The sequence below is a fragment of the Canis lupus genome, chromosome 3 (assembly GCF_003254725.2).
Source record: "Canis lupus dingo isolate Sandy chromosome 3, ASM325472v2, whole genome shotgun sequence".
Taxonomy (NCBI): domain Eukaryota; kingdom Metazoa; phylum Chordata; class Mammalia; order Carnivora; family Canidae; genus Canis; species Canis lupus.
The window spans coordinates 75,938,932-75,959,595 of record NC_064245.1 but is presented as its reverse complement, the minus strand read 5'-3'; the positions used below and the strand labels follow the sequence as shown (position 1 = coordinate 75,959,595).

The following is a 20,664-nucleotide window of genomic DNA, read 5'->3' as shown; positions in this document are numbered from 1 at the left end:
CCTTGGTCGGAGCTGCCATCTTCCACACAGTTGTTCTTTCTGCCTCCATCTTGGATCTCCAACAGCATGCCCTCAACGAACTAAATTATTATTTCTTCAGTTAATATAAAAGAGGTAAAATCCTTCTCTTGTTTCCCAAACTTTTAAACTGGAAGTGTATTATCTGCCTACTGCCTTCCTGATCTTTTCTATCTTTCCACACACAGCCCTTCATGATGTTCATGGAACAAAGGTTAAGACCACATCTCAGGACCCTGTACTTGCTGGGCCCTAATGATTTGCTCCCTAAGTTCAGTCAGGTCTCAGCACACCTGACAGCTCTTCAGAAGGCATTTTCCTGAGAAACTTTCCTAGTTACTGTTCTTCCTTACCTCATTCACACTCACTCATTTTTTCTCTTATTTTTTTTTTTAAGATTTTATTTATTCATGAGAGACACATAGAGAGAGAGAGGCAGAGACATATAGGCAGAGGGAGAAGCAGGCTCCATGCAGGGAGCCTGATGCAGGACTCAATCCTGGGATTCTGGGATCACGCCCTGGGCCGAAGGCAGACGCTAAGTAAGCCACCCAGGCGTCCCTTTTTCTTACTTTATTATTTTATTAAACTAATATCCATTTGAAATTTTGTCAAATTATTTATGTTCTCTCTCCCCTTTCTTATATTAGAAATACTGAGCATGTACTTTGTAAATGGCACTGGGTTCTCTGGTGCAGGTATACACATAGGTCTTGTAGGCAAGACTGAGGGAGCCCTTCTTTTAATGGAGCTTACATTTTAGTAGGAGAAGCAGGCATAAAAAATCTAATTACACAATGCTTTCTAATTAGAAATACAACTGAAGTACAGAATGTTAAGGTTTCCTGTAGCTTGAAGACCTCACTGGTCTGAAGATCAAGGAGAATTTCTCTGAGAATGTGACACATTAGTGGGAATCTAGAGGACTTCTGAATCAGGGGTGAAGCTGGGTTTGGATATTAGAAAAGTATTCTGTATACCCTAAAGAAGCCTAGTAAGGAGCACTTACTGTGTGTGTGTCAACAGGTATAGAGCATTTGCTAGTTTCCTGTCTATCTCCCTATGGAGGTGAGCCATTACATCCTTAAATCCAAGAAGACCTTTGTGTTTATCTTAATCCAAAGAAGTGGAATGAGCAGATGAAAAGTAATTGGGCTGAATCTCTAGGGCCAGGACGATGAAGGATAGGTGAGACAGGGAGAAATAAGTTGGCCATGAGAGCAACCTCTGCTTTCTGGCTATTTCTATTTAGACCCTGATTTTCAACCACAGAGTCTAGTGACTTCAATTTTAAAAACAAAACAAATCAGTGTAGTTGTACCACAGACACTATGGCTTTGGCTCTATAGTTCCAATTTAACTGAAACATTTCAAATCTAGTTTGCTTTCTTTTTAAGGACTTAAATATCTAAATTTCTGAAGTCACAATTAAGAGGAAAAGTCTCTTAAAAAGTTAAGCCTTTCTGCTTATGTGTTTTCAGGTAGTAGCAGGCACATCAGGCTGAGAAGAGCAGTGTTTATTAACCACTGGAAAGGTTAATAAATTAAATGAACAGAGAAAATGGTTTTCAAAACAAGTAAGGGCCAGATTTAGGGGTGAATTAACTTCCCACTTATAAGAAAAACAGGGAAGTACGTCCTCAGTAATAAAGAGTGGCAACTTAATCGTTACCAGTGAATTTCAATGCTCTTGTGGGAAGCATTGCTGGGAATTCAGCCAGACAAGGTGTGTGTGGGGGGGAACAATCCTGTTAATGAGACTATTTAACCCTTCCCCCAAAGACAACAGTCTTCCTATAGGGAGGAGATGAAATGGGGAATTGAGTATAGGCATTAGCTTCTGTCCCCCCCTGGGTTTAAACCACTAACTAAATGCATGGTGCTGGGCAAGTGTCAGAATCTTTGTTACCATTATTCCCTCATCTATGAGCAACATCATGCATGGTCTGTTGTTGCAAAGAATATGAGTTAACTCTTCTGAAGAATCCAGCACACAATGAGTATTAAAGGAATGTAGGTTCCTGTCCTTGTTTTTGGAAAGGCTAGGGTGGGGGAAGTGTGGGAGTAGGCGGCCATAGGGAGAACAGGAAGGGAAACAGTACACTTTTCTAAATGAAGATGAATGTGGGACTCTAGTAAAACAAGCTCCTCTTTTTTATACTATCATCTTGAAGCAGTACACCGCTCGTAAGGTAGAGTTGCTGGAGTGCCAAGAAAGGAGCCTCAAAAAAGAGAGTGAACTCTCTTTCAAAGAGTGATGGATAAATTCGGATTCTCATATATTTAAAAAATATATAAACTGGAAAATAAAAGAACACATATAAAACTCTTATTAAAGATTATTTGTAAATCACACGTTTTCTGTAAGTGGTTATACTTTGCTAGAGAGCTGAAACAGAGATCATACCTGGGCAATGAAGACATTGGCCATCCACTCCATCTGAGTTTGTAGACTATCACAACAAATGTGCCTGTAAAACAAGGTTTATAAAATACATAATTCAAAAAGATAGAACTGTTCTCCAGTGTATTTGTTTGGTTATTAAGTGATCACAAACTTCTTTGAATATTTCCTGATTTATGACTTAATGCAAACAAAACAGGAGTACTTCAGTATAAGTTGCTTCAGGCTTCTGTTAAATGTACAAGATCAAAAATAATAGTAATATATGATAGTTTGAACACAATATAGCTACAGGTTTTGGTAACTGCTAAAAAAGGACCAGCAATATTTTTGTATAGGCAGAAAGGCCATGGTCATTTACTTTATTCAGGTACATGGTGTTAAACAGCTTTTTCCCCAGAAACTCTGAGCCTAAGAAGAAAAACGTGCACATTTTCTTAAGAGTAGGCTTAGACAGTCTCCATCATTAGGATTATAAACATTAATACCCACAAGACTTGTGAAAAATGAACTAAATGAAAAACTACTACCTCATGTTCAATAACACTGATTCAGTAACCTTTTATTGAAAACCTACATAAAACAGAGATCTTGCCTTCAAGGTTCACATAGTCTATTAGAGGAGCTAGGCATGTAAACAAATAAATTATAACACAGTGAGAAAAAGAGAAAGTAAAGTTGAACACAAATACAGAAAGAGCACACTTGGGGATGCACTAAAGGAGTCTTATAAAAGGAAAATTCTGTAAGTGATGTTAAAATGACATGGCCACTTCAAGATAATTTTTCATATATAAATATTATGCTAATATTTATATATAATATATATATTATATAATACAATGTTATATATTGATATATATTATTCCTCTTTGAAAAATAATTTGTAAAAGTATTAAAATGAAATTTGTAAAACATTTTTGCTTCATTCATTAGATTCTCATAAAGACTACCTTTCTATTACCATGTCCAAAAAAAATCCTCTTTTTTTTTTTTAATTTTTATTTATTTATGATAGTCACAGAGAGAGAGAGAGAGAGAGGCAGAGACACAGGCAGAGGGAGAAGCAGGCTCCATGCACCGGGAGCCTGATGTGGGATTCGATCCCGGGTCTCCAGGATCGCGCCCTGGGCCAAAGGCAGGCACCAAACCGCTGCGCCACCCAGGGATCCCCCAAAAAATCCTCTTTATAATTATGTACTCGTGTGCAAAATACTACCAATGCCAAGAAAAAATAAGTAATGATTAGAGATAAAAGTTATCTGATAAGACTTTTGGGGCATCTGAGCTGTAGTTTGAAAGAAGAATGACATGGAGTCTATCACATCAGCAGGAAGAGGATGGCTGTAGCACAGAGTATGGAAGAAGATTAAGTAAAGGGATTACATACATTAGACATGTAGAGATGAAGGAGCAAGGAATCTACGGTGAATTAAAGACAGATTACTATTTTATCATTAGGTTGAAAAAGGGGGGAGGAGGAACTCATGGGACATAAAGCTGATGATGGAGCCTCATATTTAAAGGGCCTTGCATGCTGTGCCAACAATCTTCTATTTTATCCTGTAGAAGAGCTTTAATGCAGGAAAGAAACACAATGCATTTTAGAAAGCCCCTTTGGTGGCTTGGTAGAGAATATTCTAGAAAACAAAAGTAAAATTAGAGGCATGAAGAGCACTTAGGATGACTGGAATATTCCACACAGATGAATGAACACATGGCCTCATCAGACAGACAATTAAGAGGCAGATCTAGTATGGTTTAGTGGTTGGTTAGACATAGCTAGGGTGGGAGAAGGGGACACAGTACAATATTGAGGGAGACTGGCTAAATCCTGTGACATTAATGGGAAAAAACTTACATATTTGGAAAGAAAAGGTTTGAAGCCAAGATTTTTTTTTATTCCAAGTTTTTTTATACCAAGATTTTTTTTAATTTTTATTTATTTATGATAGTCACAGAGAGAGAGAGAGAGAGAGAGAGAGAGGCAGAGACACAGGCAGAGGGAGAAGCAGGCTCCATGCACCGGGAGCCCGACGTAGGATTCGATCCCGGGTCTACAGGATCGTGCCCTGGGCCAAAGGCAGGTGCCAAACCGCACCACCCAGGGATCCCCCAAGATTTTTTTTAATACCGCGTTTTGGTTATTTATCCTTTATATAAAACTGAATTCTGTCTGCCTATCCCATAAAAGCTGAGATTCCACACTCACATAACTAAGGAGAAATCAGACATAGTTTCTCTTAAGAAGCACTAGCAACTAGGATTCATGGGATTGAAATGGACATAAACCTTGAAGCAAATTTTTCTTCTTCTCAAAGTATTAAAAAAAATTAGCTTCACTTAGGTGAAACATTTCCTGTTGGTAGATATATCTGCCAATAACATTATTTGTTTACTGAGGTTATCAATATATCAAATCCAAAAATGACCAGCTATTAACTTACCAGTGATGTTTTTCAGAATACGCCGTCAATCCCCAACTAAATCACATGGGAAAAAAACACAGACATATATACATTTAAAAAACGAAATTGTTTAAGACTGAAAACAGGGTTAGGTATTAAATTGTGATTATCACACAGAACAGATACCCACAAGCAATGAGTCAATGGTTATGACTGATCTAAGGTTGAATGATAAATGAGGGGTTCAGCTACAAATTTAAATATGCTCAAGGGAGAGAGGGAAGGGGTCTTATGATGTCATGGGAAAGTGTGGGAAATCTCTCAGAAGATACTCTTGGCTGAGAAAGGATAGATATCTGGGAAAATGGCCAAAACAAGATATATACCTTGTTACTGATATTGTGGGAAATAAAGAATGTGTCAACAGCAACACAGGTATATGTGTTGAGTTTACAAATGTGCATATAGGGAAAGTGATAAAATTTTCAGTAACAGAAACCCAGAGTATGTTCATTAAAATGTTTTGTAAGTATTCATGCAAATATTAATTGCAAATATTAATTAGCTAATCAAGTTAATTTGTGATAAGGAAGTATGGCATAAACTACCTGCTGGCAAGATTCAAATATTGAAGAGGAAGGCAATGTATAAGAGGAGTCCACTTCCTCTCAGCTATGCTGCAGGTTTACTAACGAATTTGGCAAAATGAAAAGGGCAAATTACACAGCCAGGCATCAAGAGGCTGTTTTCCAGTGTGTAGAATTGCCTAGGACATTCCTTATGTTCCCAGGTTGTGAGACCGATCAAGGAATGGAATGCAGAGAAAAATCCATGCATTTTTTTCAGTAGACCGGTCCTTATGGGGATTTCTTGCTTTACACAGCAGAGACCAAGAAGTTTGATTTTAGTAGAAGTTTGACATCATGCTTTTTTATCTGCCTACACAAGTTCTCACAATCTTCAACAGGTCCCCTGCCATGTCTGTGGCAACTTAAAGATTTTGTCTATAGCTTAATTTATAAAAAGCTTGATTAATGCCTCTGACCTCCAAATCCTTAAATAGACACAGATTCCTAAAACTTTTACTTTTTCAAAAACCTTCCCCTTTCAAACTTTACCTTGTTGGAGGCTTCATTTTCTTTTTCACTCCAAGATAAAACTTCATTGAAGCAAGAGAAAACATTTTGTCATATTTACTACTCTGTAAGGAAAAAAAATAATTTGTAATTAAATAGACTTCATAAATATCTTTATATTTCTCTTGAGTAATAATGACTGGGCTTTGAATTGTTTATTTCTTCAATGTTTTATGGATATTATACCAAGTTCTCAGCACATGAAGATTGTTCTGATTACAATGTTATACATTTAAGTAGAAAATTTTGGATATACATGCATATTTATGTATGTGTGTACATGTATACATAAACACAATATTTTTTTATTCAAGACACCTAGGACCAGATATATATCAGAATTGATAATTTTTCATTTTTTTCATAATTTAAAAATAGAATAATATACAATACCATGTAATTCCACCAGCGTTGTCTGAGGCAGCACCCTGTATTCATATAACTAAGGAAACTACTTTCATGTTAATGGTTTTGCTACCAAATGTATTATGATTTTCTGTACTTTTGGATTTTAGAATGATGGAAAACATACTATGAACCTTTGTGAGTACATATTGATCTCAAGTATTCATATTAATATCATTTTTCACAAATAATTCATAAAAGTAGACTATTAAAAAATTTACATCTGCTCTGGACCCATTATCTATTCTCTATACACATCTTAACATATTTATCTATAACTAATATGTGTTTAAAATACTGGAACATAGGTCATGAGGCAAAACCTGAATCATTATACTCTAATTTCACAACTTTCATCAAACCACACATTTTGTTATTTATCCTTGGATAAACTGAAATAATTTTATAAAGATAATAGCCTTGGAAATGATTATTACCACATGCTTTCTCTCCTAAAAATTCTGAAGGAAATATATATTTCAAAGTGTTAGGAATATAGCATTTATTATTAAGAACAAGGGGTTTGGGATCATGGAAACCTAGGTGCAAATCTGGCTTGCTACTTAGTTTGTGACTTCACATTACTTTTCTCTGCTCTTCTTGTTATTAAACACAGATAATAAAAATACTGAGTACCTCGGAGGGTTATTATTATATATGTGCTGCCGAAGCGAGCACTCAGAGGGTTATTATTAGGTAAGGGGGCATCTGGGCACTTCAGTTTGTTAAGCATCTGAATTCGGCTCCCAGGTCATGATCACGGGGTCCTTGGATCACGCCCCACGTCAGGCTCACTGATTAACAGGGAGTCTGTATGTCACTCCGCCCCTCTACCCTGCTCATTCTCTCTCTCAAAAAAAAATAAATAAATAAATAAAATCTTAAAAAAAAAAAAAAAAGGCTGAGTAAGGAAAGGGGTACTAATAGAATTATTCTACAGATTAAATGAGAAAAATGTCTATCAAGCATTTAGTCCAGTAATCAGCATGTAGTAAGTGTGCAATAAATTACAGCTGTTATTAGGAACTTAGAACACATTGCTTCAGAGACGCAGTGATACAGACACGTTGTTAGAATCCTAGGACAGGATGCAAAAGCTCACTTAGCAAATATTGGCTGAAATTCAGTACTAAGTACATTTAGCTGAAATTAGTACTAGTTCTATATGAGTTAAACTATGACTCTGAAGTCTTTTTTTCATGAAAGCAGTTGTATTTAAAAAGTAAAGGATGGAAATACGTTTATAAAATTAAAAATTGCCTTTCACAGAGAAAAAAGGTTAAGAGAATACAGAGAAAATAAAAAGGTAAAAGTAAGGGAAGCAGATGATCAAGAATAATGCTTGGGTGACCAGTGCTCTATGGCATTGATGAAGCCTGGAGTGTACACGGGGAATTTACTCCTAGTCACTATGATCAATGTTTGCTATTATCAGGGTAGATAATTTAAAATAGTTTGGATATTTTTTCTCTTATGACTATATTTCTAGAAATGGAATCACTGGACTAAAGGCTAGAAACGTGTTTCAGATTTTGGGGGGTGTCTAGGTGGCTTGGTTAGTTGAGCACTGACTCTTGATTTTGGCTCAGGTTCTGATCTTGGGGTCATGGGATCGAGCCCTGCCTTGGGCTCCATCCTCAGCATGGTGTCTGCTTGTTCCATGCCCTCTGCCCCTCCCCCCACTCATACTCTCATTCCCTCTCAATAAAAGCTTAAAAAATAAATAAGATTTTGGCCAAACTGATAGTGTGCATTTACTTACAATTAAACATACACTCATGTATTCATTAGTAATTTTCACTTTTGATTTGGTCAACAATTTGTCTTTTTGTTTTTTTTTTTAATTTGTCTTGTTTGAATTAGTTTTATCTATATCAAACTGCCTTGTCCTTTTAAATGAAATATTCTACACAAATTGCTGTTTGCCTTAATTTTGCTGTTTACTTTTATTATTTTTATGAAGTCATACTGATCTTTTCTTTTGAACTTTATCTCTTAAAGTTTAAAGGATTCTCACATAGCTGACAAATACCTAATTGTGTGGCCATGTAATTTGAAGGGTTGCACTTTCTAGAGTTTTACTTCTGTCAATCTGGAGTATATATTTTATTTACAGTAAAGATGAGAATTTTTAAATTGAAATTTTTAACAATTATTCCAGCCCTAGTTAATAAACAAACTCTTCTTTAGTCATGCATTTATAATGGCATATTTACCAAAAGTAAATCTTAATATACAATTAGGTCTTTTACCTTACTTAAGGGTAGCACAGCTATCTCTGTTCATTTTCATGCCAGGATCATATTATCTTGGCTATTTCAGCTTTATTGTATAGCATGACAGTTGGATGGAAAATACTATGCAATTATTTTTTTTTTTTTTAAGAGAGAAAAAGAGAGCGCAAGCAGGGGGAGCAGCAGAGGGAGAGGGAGAAGCAGGGTCCCTGCTGACTAGGGAGTCCAATGTAGGACTCAATCCGAGGATCCAGGGATCATGACCCAAGCCAAAGGCAGATGCTTCACTGACTGGGCTACCCAGGAGCCCCTATTTTATTTTTTATGCCCCAAAATGTTTGCACGTATTCTTATCTGTTTACACTTGGAGGCACATCATTTTTGCCAGATTCTAAAAATAATTCCTTTGGAATTTTGAAAAGAATTACATCAGACCTATAAATAAACATTAGTAGACTTGACATAAATTTTATTTCTCTCAGTGAAGTTCTGTAGTTTCCTTCATAAAGCCTCTACTTCTAATGTTAAGGTCATTTTCTGGTAGTTTATGTTTTGTCTTTTATCCCAACTGAGGACTGGTTTGGGGGTACTGTTTTTGTAGTGTGCTACTTTACTGAATGTTAATTAGCACTGAAGTCTAATATAGAAGAGCAAGCTAGCTTTGTAAGGCAGGACATATTCCATGTAGGAGAGACTCAAAGCAAGGAGAACTTAGGAACGTGTACAGGTGTGGAGCCTCCTGGCCACACCTGTGAGATACTACATGAGACAGCAGCTGAGGTGAATGTCCATCTGCGTAGTTGAGACTGCTATTCCCTTGGACTCAGTCCGGACTGAGGCAGCCAGGTAAGGTGAGAGGCAGGAGTTCCAGCAGTGTGGGTAAAATGGGATTTGCATGGTTCAGAATGAGAGAAGCACTGCTGAAGCGGGTAGTCTTCAATCTTAACAGGACATCAGTAAGTCCGGGACTGCCTACGTCGTCAAGTGCTTTTGGCAGTGGATTGTCTGAAGTCCTACAACAGATTCTCAAGCCACTCCTGACATGCAAGCTCATGACTTTATACCATATCCTGTCCAAAAAGAATGCTAATGACAGAATTTGAGAGGAAATCCACAACAGTGGAAAGCAAGCTTTTTTTAGTTTGTCTTTAAATTGAATATGCATGAAGTGGAACTCTAAGGATACTAATGGAAGTTCTATAAAAAGAAACCTCATTTGGCAAGATAACTTTACTGTTGGTTTATTACAATTCTCTCCTGTGGTATGTCTATTTTCTGGAGAATTGCTTCGAAAAGTTCAAAATACTGGACTGTTTGGGAAGTCTCTAACATGTTACTTCAGGCACTATAATTTAAAATAAAGTTTTTTAACTTAGCCAATTAAATTAGCGTGCTTAAAAAATTATTCTTGCTACTAAAAGGAGTTTGCTTATTAGTGCATGCAACTAATGACCCCTCCCTTACTCACTTGGTTTTTTCACATCATTAACAGTATAATGGTAATATTCTTTGAAACTTCTCACCTTTTATGTAAATCAAGTCTGAAAACATTTTAATTAACATTTTCTGTGCAGGGAAAACTCAAAACAAAATATATCTTCCCCTGTGTATTACCCTAATTTGTTGTTAATGAGCATTCATAAATTATCTCTAATTAACACACAGTCTTTTTAAATACACTTTTCAATTTATAATTTCCACTTCCTTCTTAGCAAATCATTTTCTAAGTATAGACAAATATACATATATTAATGGTAACTGTCAAAACCAGAGGCAAATGTTTATTCAAATAAGTTAGGAGATTTTCACTATTGCTTATTTACTGTAAGATAATTGGAAATGTTAACATTACCAATGACTCGACCATCAATATTAAAAGGGACAGAGCAGCAACATGAAAAAATAACCAGCCACATAAAGTCATATGTTGAAAATAATGGTGGTTTAAGGAAAACTGTAAATCGAGACTCCTCTGCTTGCCTAAATGTGCAAATTAAAGTATCAGTTGCATTAATTTATTCTGACAGATGTGCAAATACAGCTTTTAAGCACAATAATTATAACCCCATCCTCTGAAGTCACTGTTACAAAAACAAAATTTGTCCTTAAAGAGCACTGTCTTTTTGACAAATAGTGTATCTCACTTACATGTGGAATCTAAAAAAGTTGAAATCATAGCAGAAAATAGAATGGTTGTTGTCAGGGATGGGGGAAATGGAGAGATGCTGGTCAAAGGGTTTAAAATTTCAGTTATGCAGAATAGATATCCTGGAGATCTAACGCACACCATGGTGACTACTGTTAATACTGTACAACATACTTGAAATTTGCTAAGAGAGTACATCTTAAATGTTCTCACCACACACCACACACACACACACACACACACACACACACACACACACACAGCCAACAGATAACTATGTGAGGTAATGGATATGTTCATTAGCTTGATTGCAATAATCATTTCACAATGTGTACATGCATCAAAACATCACCTTGTACAATGTAAATACATACAATTTTTTGTCAATTATATCTCAGGCTGGGAAAAAGAAGTATTTCAAACTCCAAAATAAGAAAAAAAAAGACAACCACTCTTTTAGACAAACTCATATACACACTGTCACTATATGAATTATCTTAGATTAAACAGGATGTTGCTTTCAAAAAGATATAAATTCTTAAAACATGTTCTGTTAAAGGGTATGAGATTCTTTATCTCACAAAATCAATCTGTCTGAAAAAAAAATCACTTGTCTACGAACAAGCTCCTTGTGGCAGATTTTTAAATTTATATCAGCTTGGGGGGAAACACTATAAAAAACTGAATTTACATGGATTATAATATTTGGTATTGCTTAAAGGAAAAAGACTTAACCACCATGTTAAAATAATGCAAAATTATTATTTGTTTAGTAAGTCCCTGATTGGAGCCTTTGGAGTCCGACACTTGGGAATGAACACTCTGTTGCTTACTGGCTATGGGATATTGGGCAAGTAATGTAACATCTTGGTAAGTTCCATTTCTCCATCGGTAAAGTGGGAGAATTGTATAGTACTAATTTCATATAGTTATGATAAAGGTAAAACGAGATAATACAAGTGAAATGTATAGAACTCTACTTTTTATAGAGCAACCAGCTGAATCTTGAATGCTAATTGCTGCCATTATGACTCCACTGCCTTTACTATGACTAACCACTAGTTTCTAGTGACCTTCTGTTGCTACACGATACAAGTGTTGGTTCCTTAATGGGACTAAAAAGTTCAGGTTCATGTTTAAATATGCTAAGTAGATATCCAACTACAAAATTGGCCCTTAACCAACATATTATGTATATAGAAGGGCAAGGATTAAGAAAATCAGTCTAAAGAAGATTGAAGAAAACCAAAGAAAATTTAATCAGATTCGGTTCTAGATGGCTAGGATAATCAGCTGTGACGTCCTGAATTTACTTCATGTACACAAATCTCAAGTTCATGAACCTTAAAATCTGATGTGTTCAGTTCACACAATCCCTAATTCTTCTGTGCCTTACTTCTGCAAACTCCACTCTTCCTCCACTAGAAAAACGGAAGAATGATAACAAATAATAACCATTTGATACCTATACAGACTTCCTGCTGGGTCTTTCAGATGGAATAATAAGATAGGAGTTCCAGTACAATATTTAATACAGCTCTGAATTGATGAGGGCTGCAGAATCAGTGCTGTTTTGTTAGCCCCCCTGCCTGGACAGTCCACTGTCCTAATCAAAAGAGGAATGCTGCTCAGATTTATTTATGCCCACGTGGAGGCCTCACTGCTGGAGGAACATATAGGGAAAGCGGTCAAAGCATGTGGGGAGCTCAACAGAAGCCATAACAAAATGAGACCACAGAACTTTGGAAAGCTGCCTAGGAATCCTTTCTTCATAACATATTCACAGATGTTACTAGTCTGGTTTGTCTTTATACATCTCCACAACACATCACAGTGAAGTACCACACACTTAAAGTATGCGAGCAATGTTTACCCCAGTGAGTCTTGTAATTCAATATAAAAAAGGTGCCTTTAGATCCTGCTGTCATTCTTCATTTAAAATAATTATATAGATGTTATTTGAATCTCAAGGAAGTGGAGATGTTACTGCATACACTCCTGTAATCACCACCCAAAACTGGATAGAGATATTTCTATCATCTTAGAAAAGGTTCTTACTGACTCCATCATCCTGCTGCTGCAGCAATCTTTCTCTACACACCAGGCAGACACTTCCAGACTTCTTTCATCATAAATGGTTTTGCCTGTTCTTAGACTTCTAATATACAAACTCATATGGTACCATTTTGTATCACTATTTTTGCTCAATAAGGGCTCAAAGACTCATCCATGTTGTTACATTCATCAGTATTTATTTTTGCTGCTGAGTAGTATTCTATTGTATGAATATGTCATTCTTTTATTGATGTTGAATCATCTGGAATGTTTCCAGGTTTTAGCTTGTATGAGTAAAGCTGCATATTAACATTCTGGAACAAGTGCTTTGTGGACATAATACCTAGGAATCAAGATGTTGGATCATGGGGTAGATATATAAATAACTTCATTTTTAAAAATTACCAAGCAGTTCTACACAGTTAATCAATCCTTAGTCATATCAGGAGGCATAAAATAGTACTGTGTGGTTTCAATTTGCATGCCCCTGGTGACCATTACATTGAGTGCTTTTAGTTCAATGGTTATATTAGCCATTCTTCCATCTTCTTTCATGTAGTGTCTATTCAATACTGCATCCCAATTTTCATTGTATTGTCTTTTTAGTGTTGATTTATTCTTCATATTCTAGATATGCATTCTTTCTCAGATATATGTACTATGAATATATTTTTCTCTGTCTGGGACTTGCCTATTAATATTCTTTATGAAGTCTTGCTATTACCAATATATAATACTATACTATTACTGTATAGTGTTTCACACTACATATATATATATATAAATATATATAATATTACATATGTAATGTTTCATGGTTTAAAAGAACATATATTCTTAACAGCATTAAAATAAACTGGTATGCAGGATTCATACTATCATCACCATATTACAGATTCAGAAATTGAGGTTGAGAGCTTAAGTTATTTATTCATATAATCCACTTAGTGGATTAGAGGTTTTCTGATATTAATCAATATTCTTATGATTCCAAAGTTTATCTATTCCCTTTCTCATCTCTATTTTCCTTCTCCATTCCACAACTCCTTAACAAAAGCTTTTGAAAATTCAAACTTACAGGGATACATCAGCAAAAGGCTTTTGCCTTTTTATCCTACATTCTATTAACTTCCATCAGCTAAACTCAAGCCACTTTTGCCTCAGGCCATGACATTCCCTCTCTCTTTTTTAAATTTAAATTCAATTAGCCAACATATAGTATATATCACTAGTTTCAGAGGCAGACTTCAGTAATTCATCAGTTGCAAATAACACCTGGTGCTCACCACATCACATAACCTCCTGAATGCCCATCACCCAGTTATACCCCATGCCTCCACCCCCTCAGTTTGTTTCCCAGAGTTAAGATCCTCTCATGGTTTGTCTCCCTCTCTGATATCTTCCCATTCAGTTTTCCCTCCCTCCCTCCCTCTGAGATCGAGTTTCCTCTATTCCACTAATGAGTGAAACCATATGATAATTGTCTTCCTCTGATTGACTTATTTCAATCAGCATAGTACCCTCCAGTTCCATCCACATCAATGTAAATGGTAAAATTTCATCCTTTTTGATGGCTCTTAATTTTATTGATAAAGATGCTTATTTACATGCTAGCTTATGTAACACATATTAGCTTTTTCTTTAAGGATTTCTTTGCACTAAAAAATGAGAAGTGCCACATGAAGTTCTTTACTCTGTCACTTGGTGTATTCATGTTCCATCCAGAGGCTGCAAGAAATCACGAGCTTACTGTGTGTTCTATTTACTCCCAGGGCCTGACTGCCAAAAAGATACTGACAAAGGTATAAATGACACTGCTAATAACCACACAAACATGCACACATATTCAAATACTAAATACACAACTACCTTTGAATCCTTGTAGAGAAAGAGATACCCATCTCGTAAAACGAAATACCGGTCTTGAAACTTATTTCCAGACAGAATTTTAGATGGTTCTTCTTTAATCTTTAAGACTCCTTCTTTGATACTTTCCAGGGTTCTCCTCTCTGTAATGTACAACATTTTGTAAGTGAGGTACATTTTCATTTATTTGGAATAGAATATAAAACATTTCTATATTTTCAGTTTTGATAATGCATAATAACTTGTTTCTTACCAGTAAGAAGCCTATGGTTAATTTCTGGGAACACCATGTGTCAGGATATTCATATCTACTTGTAATATAGGCCTATCCATGCTATCTAACTGGCTGATGGCTAATAAGCACTTGAAATGTGGTTACTCTCAACTGAGATCGGCCCTTAGTATAAAATATATGCCATATTTCAAAGACGTAGTACCAAAAGTAAGGTAAAAATATCATAACTTCGTAATATTGACTACATGATCAAATTATAATATTTTAAATAGAGTTTAAATAAACTATTTTAGTAAAATTAATTTCACGTGTTTATATCTTCTAATGTGGCTATTAGGTAATTTAAAATTGCATATTCGGCTTACATTATATTTCTTTGGAACAGCTCTCAAAAAAAACAATGCAAATACAAAGGGAAAAAATTCTCTCCCAGAATTCTGATTGAGGAATTCAGGAATTCTCAGGGCACTAGAGAAAATCCTATACAGGGATCCCTGGGTGGCGCAGCGGTTTAGCGCCTGCCTTTGGCCCAGGGCGCGATCTTGGAGACCCGGGATCGAATCCCACGTCGGGCTCCCGGTGCATGGAGCCTGCTTCTCCCTCTGCCTGTGTCTCTGCCTCTCTCTCTCTCTCTGTGTGACTATCATAAATAAATAAAAAATAAAAAAAATCCAATACATATGAACTAAGTAAGGGTTAAAAAGGCAAAACTGCTAAGGTAGAGCACTTATTAACAACTCTACTTTATGTGCAATACGGCCATGCCTCATACTTAGAAACCATCCAACCAATTTTACAAAAATACTTCTTGGTAAGAACACCAAATTTGTGCTTGTATAAATTTATCATGTATAAATTCATCAATACATGTCCAGTCTACAACTTTCTTCCCAAATTTTAAACAATTTCAATTGCCTACTTGAGAACTGAACAGTGTGTGTGTGTGGGGGGGGGGGGGGGGCGGGGACGAACCTTAAGCCAAATAGCTATGACACGGTCATTATGGTGTCAACAACCGTTCTTCCTGGAAAATACTGTGGGCCTCCTACTAGATAATGACCACAAAAAGATGTAAGGTGGGACACTGTATCAGACCAGGATCCTTAGCAATCTTTTGCTAGCCAGTTGATACAATTTTTAAACATTCATGCATTGTTTCTGAAATTTACAAAATAACTTGAATGGTTTTAGAAAGAACTCTTAGTCTTAAACCTAACATTTCTTTGGTTTGAGGAAAACCTGTACTTACACAACAAATAACACACAGTTTCACAATTATAATTAGCATAAGAAAACAAAAGTTTAAAAAATAGAAACAGTTCTTTGTAATTATAACTCAAATATGAGCATGGTATGAATACCTGGAAGCAAAAACCCCCAAGAGTAATAAAGTCCCTGATGCTAACCACAGACATACAAACAAATGTAATTAACAAACCCCAATAGTTTTCATGATACATATACTGGCCACAGACACATTATTTTAATCACACATACTAAAAGAAGTTCTTTTTTGGTGTTTGGTGACTTTAATATCTGAAAACATTGCCATAATGTCTCTTCTTATACACTTACTAGATATTCACTACCATAGAAAAATATTTCAAATGATATTTTACAACTAACTTATTTTTAAATTAAAAATAACCTTTTCAATGAAGAGTAAGGTGTATTTTAATAGGGTCAAGAAAAAAGTAAACATAAAACTATTCAGTGAAATTCATATTACACCAAATCATTCATTTCTTCATAAAGTATTTAGGGTCTAGTGTGCACTTAATTCTAGTAATATACAATCTTGGAGGCAATGAGTTAAATATGGGCTGATAAACAATGTTGTATCTTCTGATAGAAGTGAACAATTCAAAAAATATTCAGTAGCTTAGTGATTCAGCTGATTTAGAATAGGGAAGTCGAGAAAGGTATTTACAATATGGTTGGTTTAGAGACAGGTAAATCATTTTTTAAAAGTTTAAATTATAATCAAGTTGTGAGATACAGATATTGTATATTGCTTAAGCCAAACAAATTCTATTCAAGCCTTTAAATCGTACTTTTTCACTTAGATTTTTGCCCTAAATAAACCTTTCCAATAATCATATGTCCAGTGCCCAAGTAAACCATTTATTTGTAGGTTGTAAGAGAAAATAGGCTTAGGGAAAAAAAAAATACTGTTGCTGTGTTTGGGTTCATATTTGTTAAAATTTATCATTTTAATCATTATGTAATGATTATATTAGCTACATCTTGCAGCATTCATTATTATGGAACTGGAGAGAAGTTCTGAGAGAAATATATGTGAAGAAGGAGGGAAGAATGGAAAGAACTTTGAAATGAAGTTCTATAACTATCAAGGGCTTTAAAGACTTTTGAAAAGCTCTCACAACTAAACTGCTCTCAAAATGTTAAAACATGTGCAATGATTACCCACCACTTAAGGACAAAACGAAGCTACATACTTTGGGGGACATCATGTGTAACTCAGCGTGTAACAAAAACAAGATTATGAATTAAATGGCTTCCAACAATTCACTTTTCCAGTACTGATTGGTCCCTCAACTGTGGGGTACTTCACTCTTAATATTTTCACTCCCTCCCCTTCATCTCAGGCAGAAAGCTTACTAAGGTCCTCTGTTCCAGAGGAACTTGGTTCAGTAAAAGTTCATGCCAGCTGTGTCCTCTGTACCTGTATCCAGACCCTATCCAGGTTTGAATTCAACTCTAACTTGTCAGAATATAAGCTTTATGCTCTGCATGTCTCTACTGAGCAGGAGTTCAAATTTCTGCTCTTTGCAGTGGGATTTCGGCTTCATAACTCTTGAGACTCAGGCCAGAACTGCTGTCTCCCTGCTATGCTTTGGGCTTCTCAGTTCCAAGAGATCTTGCTCTTTTCATAGTCTGTCCCAGCACAGTGATCTTTCTAGATGTTTTTTTTTTTCTTCTTTTTTTATTTATTTATTTTTAAGATCTAAACTTCAGAGCACTAGTGTTTCTAATGCCATATGTAGTCCTCCTGGCTCCACCCTTTGCTATAGCCATACACCGAATCCCTCTGATCTAATCAAAAAGATGGATTTCACATGTGGCAGGGTCCATGCTATCAATCCTTGGCATCTTGTAAGTTAATAAGCATGGAATACTTCTAGGTACTCAGAATGTTACAAAAAGAAAAAAAGGAAAGAAAGACATAGGACACACTCTGTAAATGTGCTTTTAATTGAAAAAGAAACCAGCTATAGCACATCATTAATGTACTATAAGAAGCCGTTGAGTAACTCGGGAAAATCATCTAATTTTTTCGCAAATGTAACAAATCTAAAGACTTCATGCATTCTCCAAAGCAATTATTTCCTTCAAAGAAAGATTCTGGGATGTACACTAATGGGTACAATTTCCTTTACTACCTTTGTGTTTCATTCCAATAAAACTCCAGCATACTGTCTCTAGAAAAATCATAAATCCCTCTCCCCTTCTTGTTGAATGCTAGGACAAGGAAGATTACAACTGGAGTTAAGGCATCTTTCAAGTTAACAGTGGAACAGCAAGAAAAAAAAAAAAAAACAACTATTCTTAGTTGTGCTATAATTTTGTTATTAACTAGAAAAGCCCTTAAAAGTCACACGAATGAAACAAAACAGAAAGGCCAAATTTATTTAAACAGAACAGACTATATTACTGGGACAAATTAAAACAACAAAAAACAGTTTTTCCCAAATCATCTGAAAACCTCAAGTTCTTATTTTTTTTTAAATTTTTATTTATTTACGATAGTCACACACACACACACACAGAGAGAGAGAGAGAGAGAGAGAGAGGCAGAGACATAGACAGAGGGAGAAGCAGGCTCCATGCACCGGGAGTCCGACGTGGGATTCGATCCCGGGTCTCCAGGATCGCGCCCTGGGCCAAAGGCAGGCGCTAAACTGCTGCGCCACCCAGGGATCCCTCGAGTTCTTACTCAAAAAAGAACAATTCCTAACTAGTGGTCCATAATCCTAATAAAAGAACTTATCTACAGAGGAGGTGGAAGCGTCCTGGGAAGGAGAGGCAGAGACAGAGAGAGGGGGAGAAAGAAACATAAATCCAGGAATGGTACTTCTAAAATATATTCTCCTCCTTTATCCTTCATGTGCAGTCAGTCAGCAGCAATTCAGCCATTATTCTTTGAGAATTTCTCTTTGGGGTTCAATTCTATTTCATTCCTGACATTACCACTCTAACACCTGACTTTTCTACCCACTACTTGGGGATTCCAGGATTCTATAACTCCATGCCCTCTTTTCTAAAGGCTCCAGAAAATGATCCAGATTCATCTCATGCAAATGCCATTTTAACACCCTAATCCTCTCCTCACAACTCCCGTTCAAAGCCTAACTTTTCCACTATTTTAAGACTTACTTTGGAACCATTAAAAGTCTAAACTCCTTTTCCTGACATTTAAAGGGCTAAATAAGCTGAATTTCTCCTACCCATCTCTATAAAATATTAATTAAAATATATTTATGATTCAGTTGATCATAGATACTGTTTGGAAAACCAATCTTCCTCTCCATGGCATGACTCAAGTTGATCACCTGAATAAATGAGAGAAATTCCTTTCTCCTTGCCTCTGTACAAATTCTATCCCACTTCTGCACCCCACTTATCCAACAGAAATTTTTCTAACTATTCTAGTTCATACTTGTTATTATGTCTCTAAACTTTATGATCTAATTTAGTTCCTGAATGCATGAACCATAGTTGCTTAATAGTTTAGCTTTTAAGTAACATGATAATGTCATATTTGCTTTTTAAAACAATTTGTACTTTGTATTTTCCTCCCCAACCTCTGTGATAGCTGACATAGCCTAATGACTAAAACAGTTTAGACCAGGTTTAAATGAGAACCACATCCTTCACTCAATCTCAGGCAGTATTCTCTGAATCTCAGTTTCTTCAACTGCAAAATGGGGATACATACAATCTTCACATGGATGTGGTTTCTGAAGTGCTTAGAACAGTGCCTGGCACAGAGCAAGTAGTACGTAACTGCTTGTTTAATCAACAGATTACAGACATTATTTTTAATCTGTACTACGGAGTCAGTGGTAAGCAAAATCAGAAAGAACGGTACTTCCAAAGTCCTGATGATTTACAGACTGAGTTTCTAAGAATTTAAAGAACTTACAATCTTACTTATCCTTGATTTCAATATGGGAGGTGGGTTAGGACAGCATATACGGGCTGGATTTGGACACATGTTGATTCAAATGCCTGCTCTGTCACTTATAAGCAGGTCACCTTGAGGGAGTTATGTAATATATCTCCATATCCTAATTTCTCCATCTGTAGAAGGCCTAGTTAAGTACTAGTAGACTATCTAGGAAGAATAAATGAGATGGTGAATGCAAATAAGTCAACCCATCATCTGGCATAGAGTAAATGCATAATAACTACAATGTATTGTTTTTATATTTCTTATTATATGTTCTGAACAAGACAAGGGAATTTTAAAATGCTCTATTTTTCATGATCTGTATGTGTCGTCGTCCCCCCCCCCTTTTTTTTTTTTTTTTTTTTTTTTGCTGGTAAAGATTATTTCTTCAGGGTTGTAACATTCTCTGAAAACACTCCTTGTTCCATCTCTGCCTGTGAACAGTAAAGATTACAAATGGGCAGTTTCCAGGAGACGTCTTGAAAACACATCACGGCCAAGTGATATTTGGCAATATTTGTTGCCTAACAGCTAAAAATTTCTTACAAATTGAAAATTAGACA

General features: G+C 35.8%; 1 protein-coding gene across 6 annotated transcripts in view; it reads right to left on the bottom strand.

Annotated features, from left to right (window-relative positions):
- ARAP2 (ArfGAP with RhoGAP domain, ankyrin repeat and PH domain 2) overlaps positions 1-20,664 on the bottom strand; it is a 191,078-nt gene that overhangs the window by 15,468 nt on the left and 154,946 nt on the right. For all 6 annotated transcript variants that reach the window (XM_025436964.3, XM_035714086.2, XM_049108710.1 and 3 more), the window contains 4 exons: positions 14,676-14,815; positions 5,949-6,031; positions 4,870-4,905; positions 2,426-2,489 (listed from right to left, as the gene is read on the bottom strand). In XM_025436964.3, the coding sequence (XP_025292749.3) occupies positions 2,426-2,489; positions 4,870-4,905; positions 5,949-6,031; positions 14,676-14,815 (323 nt within the window). The remainder of the gene's footprint in view (positions 1-2,425; positions 2,490-4,869; positions 4,906-5,948; positions 6,032-14,675; positions 14,816-20,664) is intronic.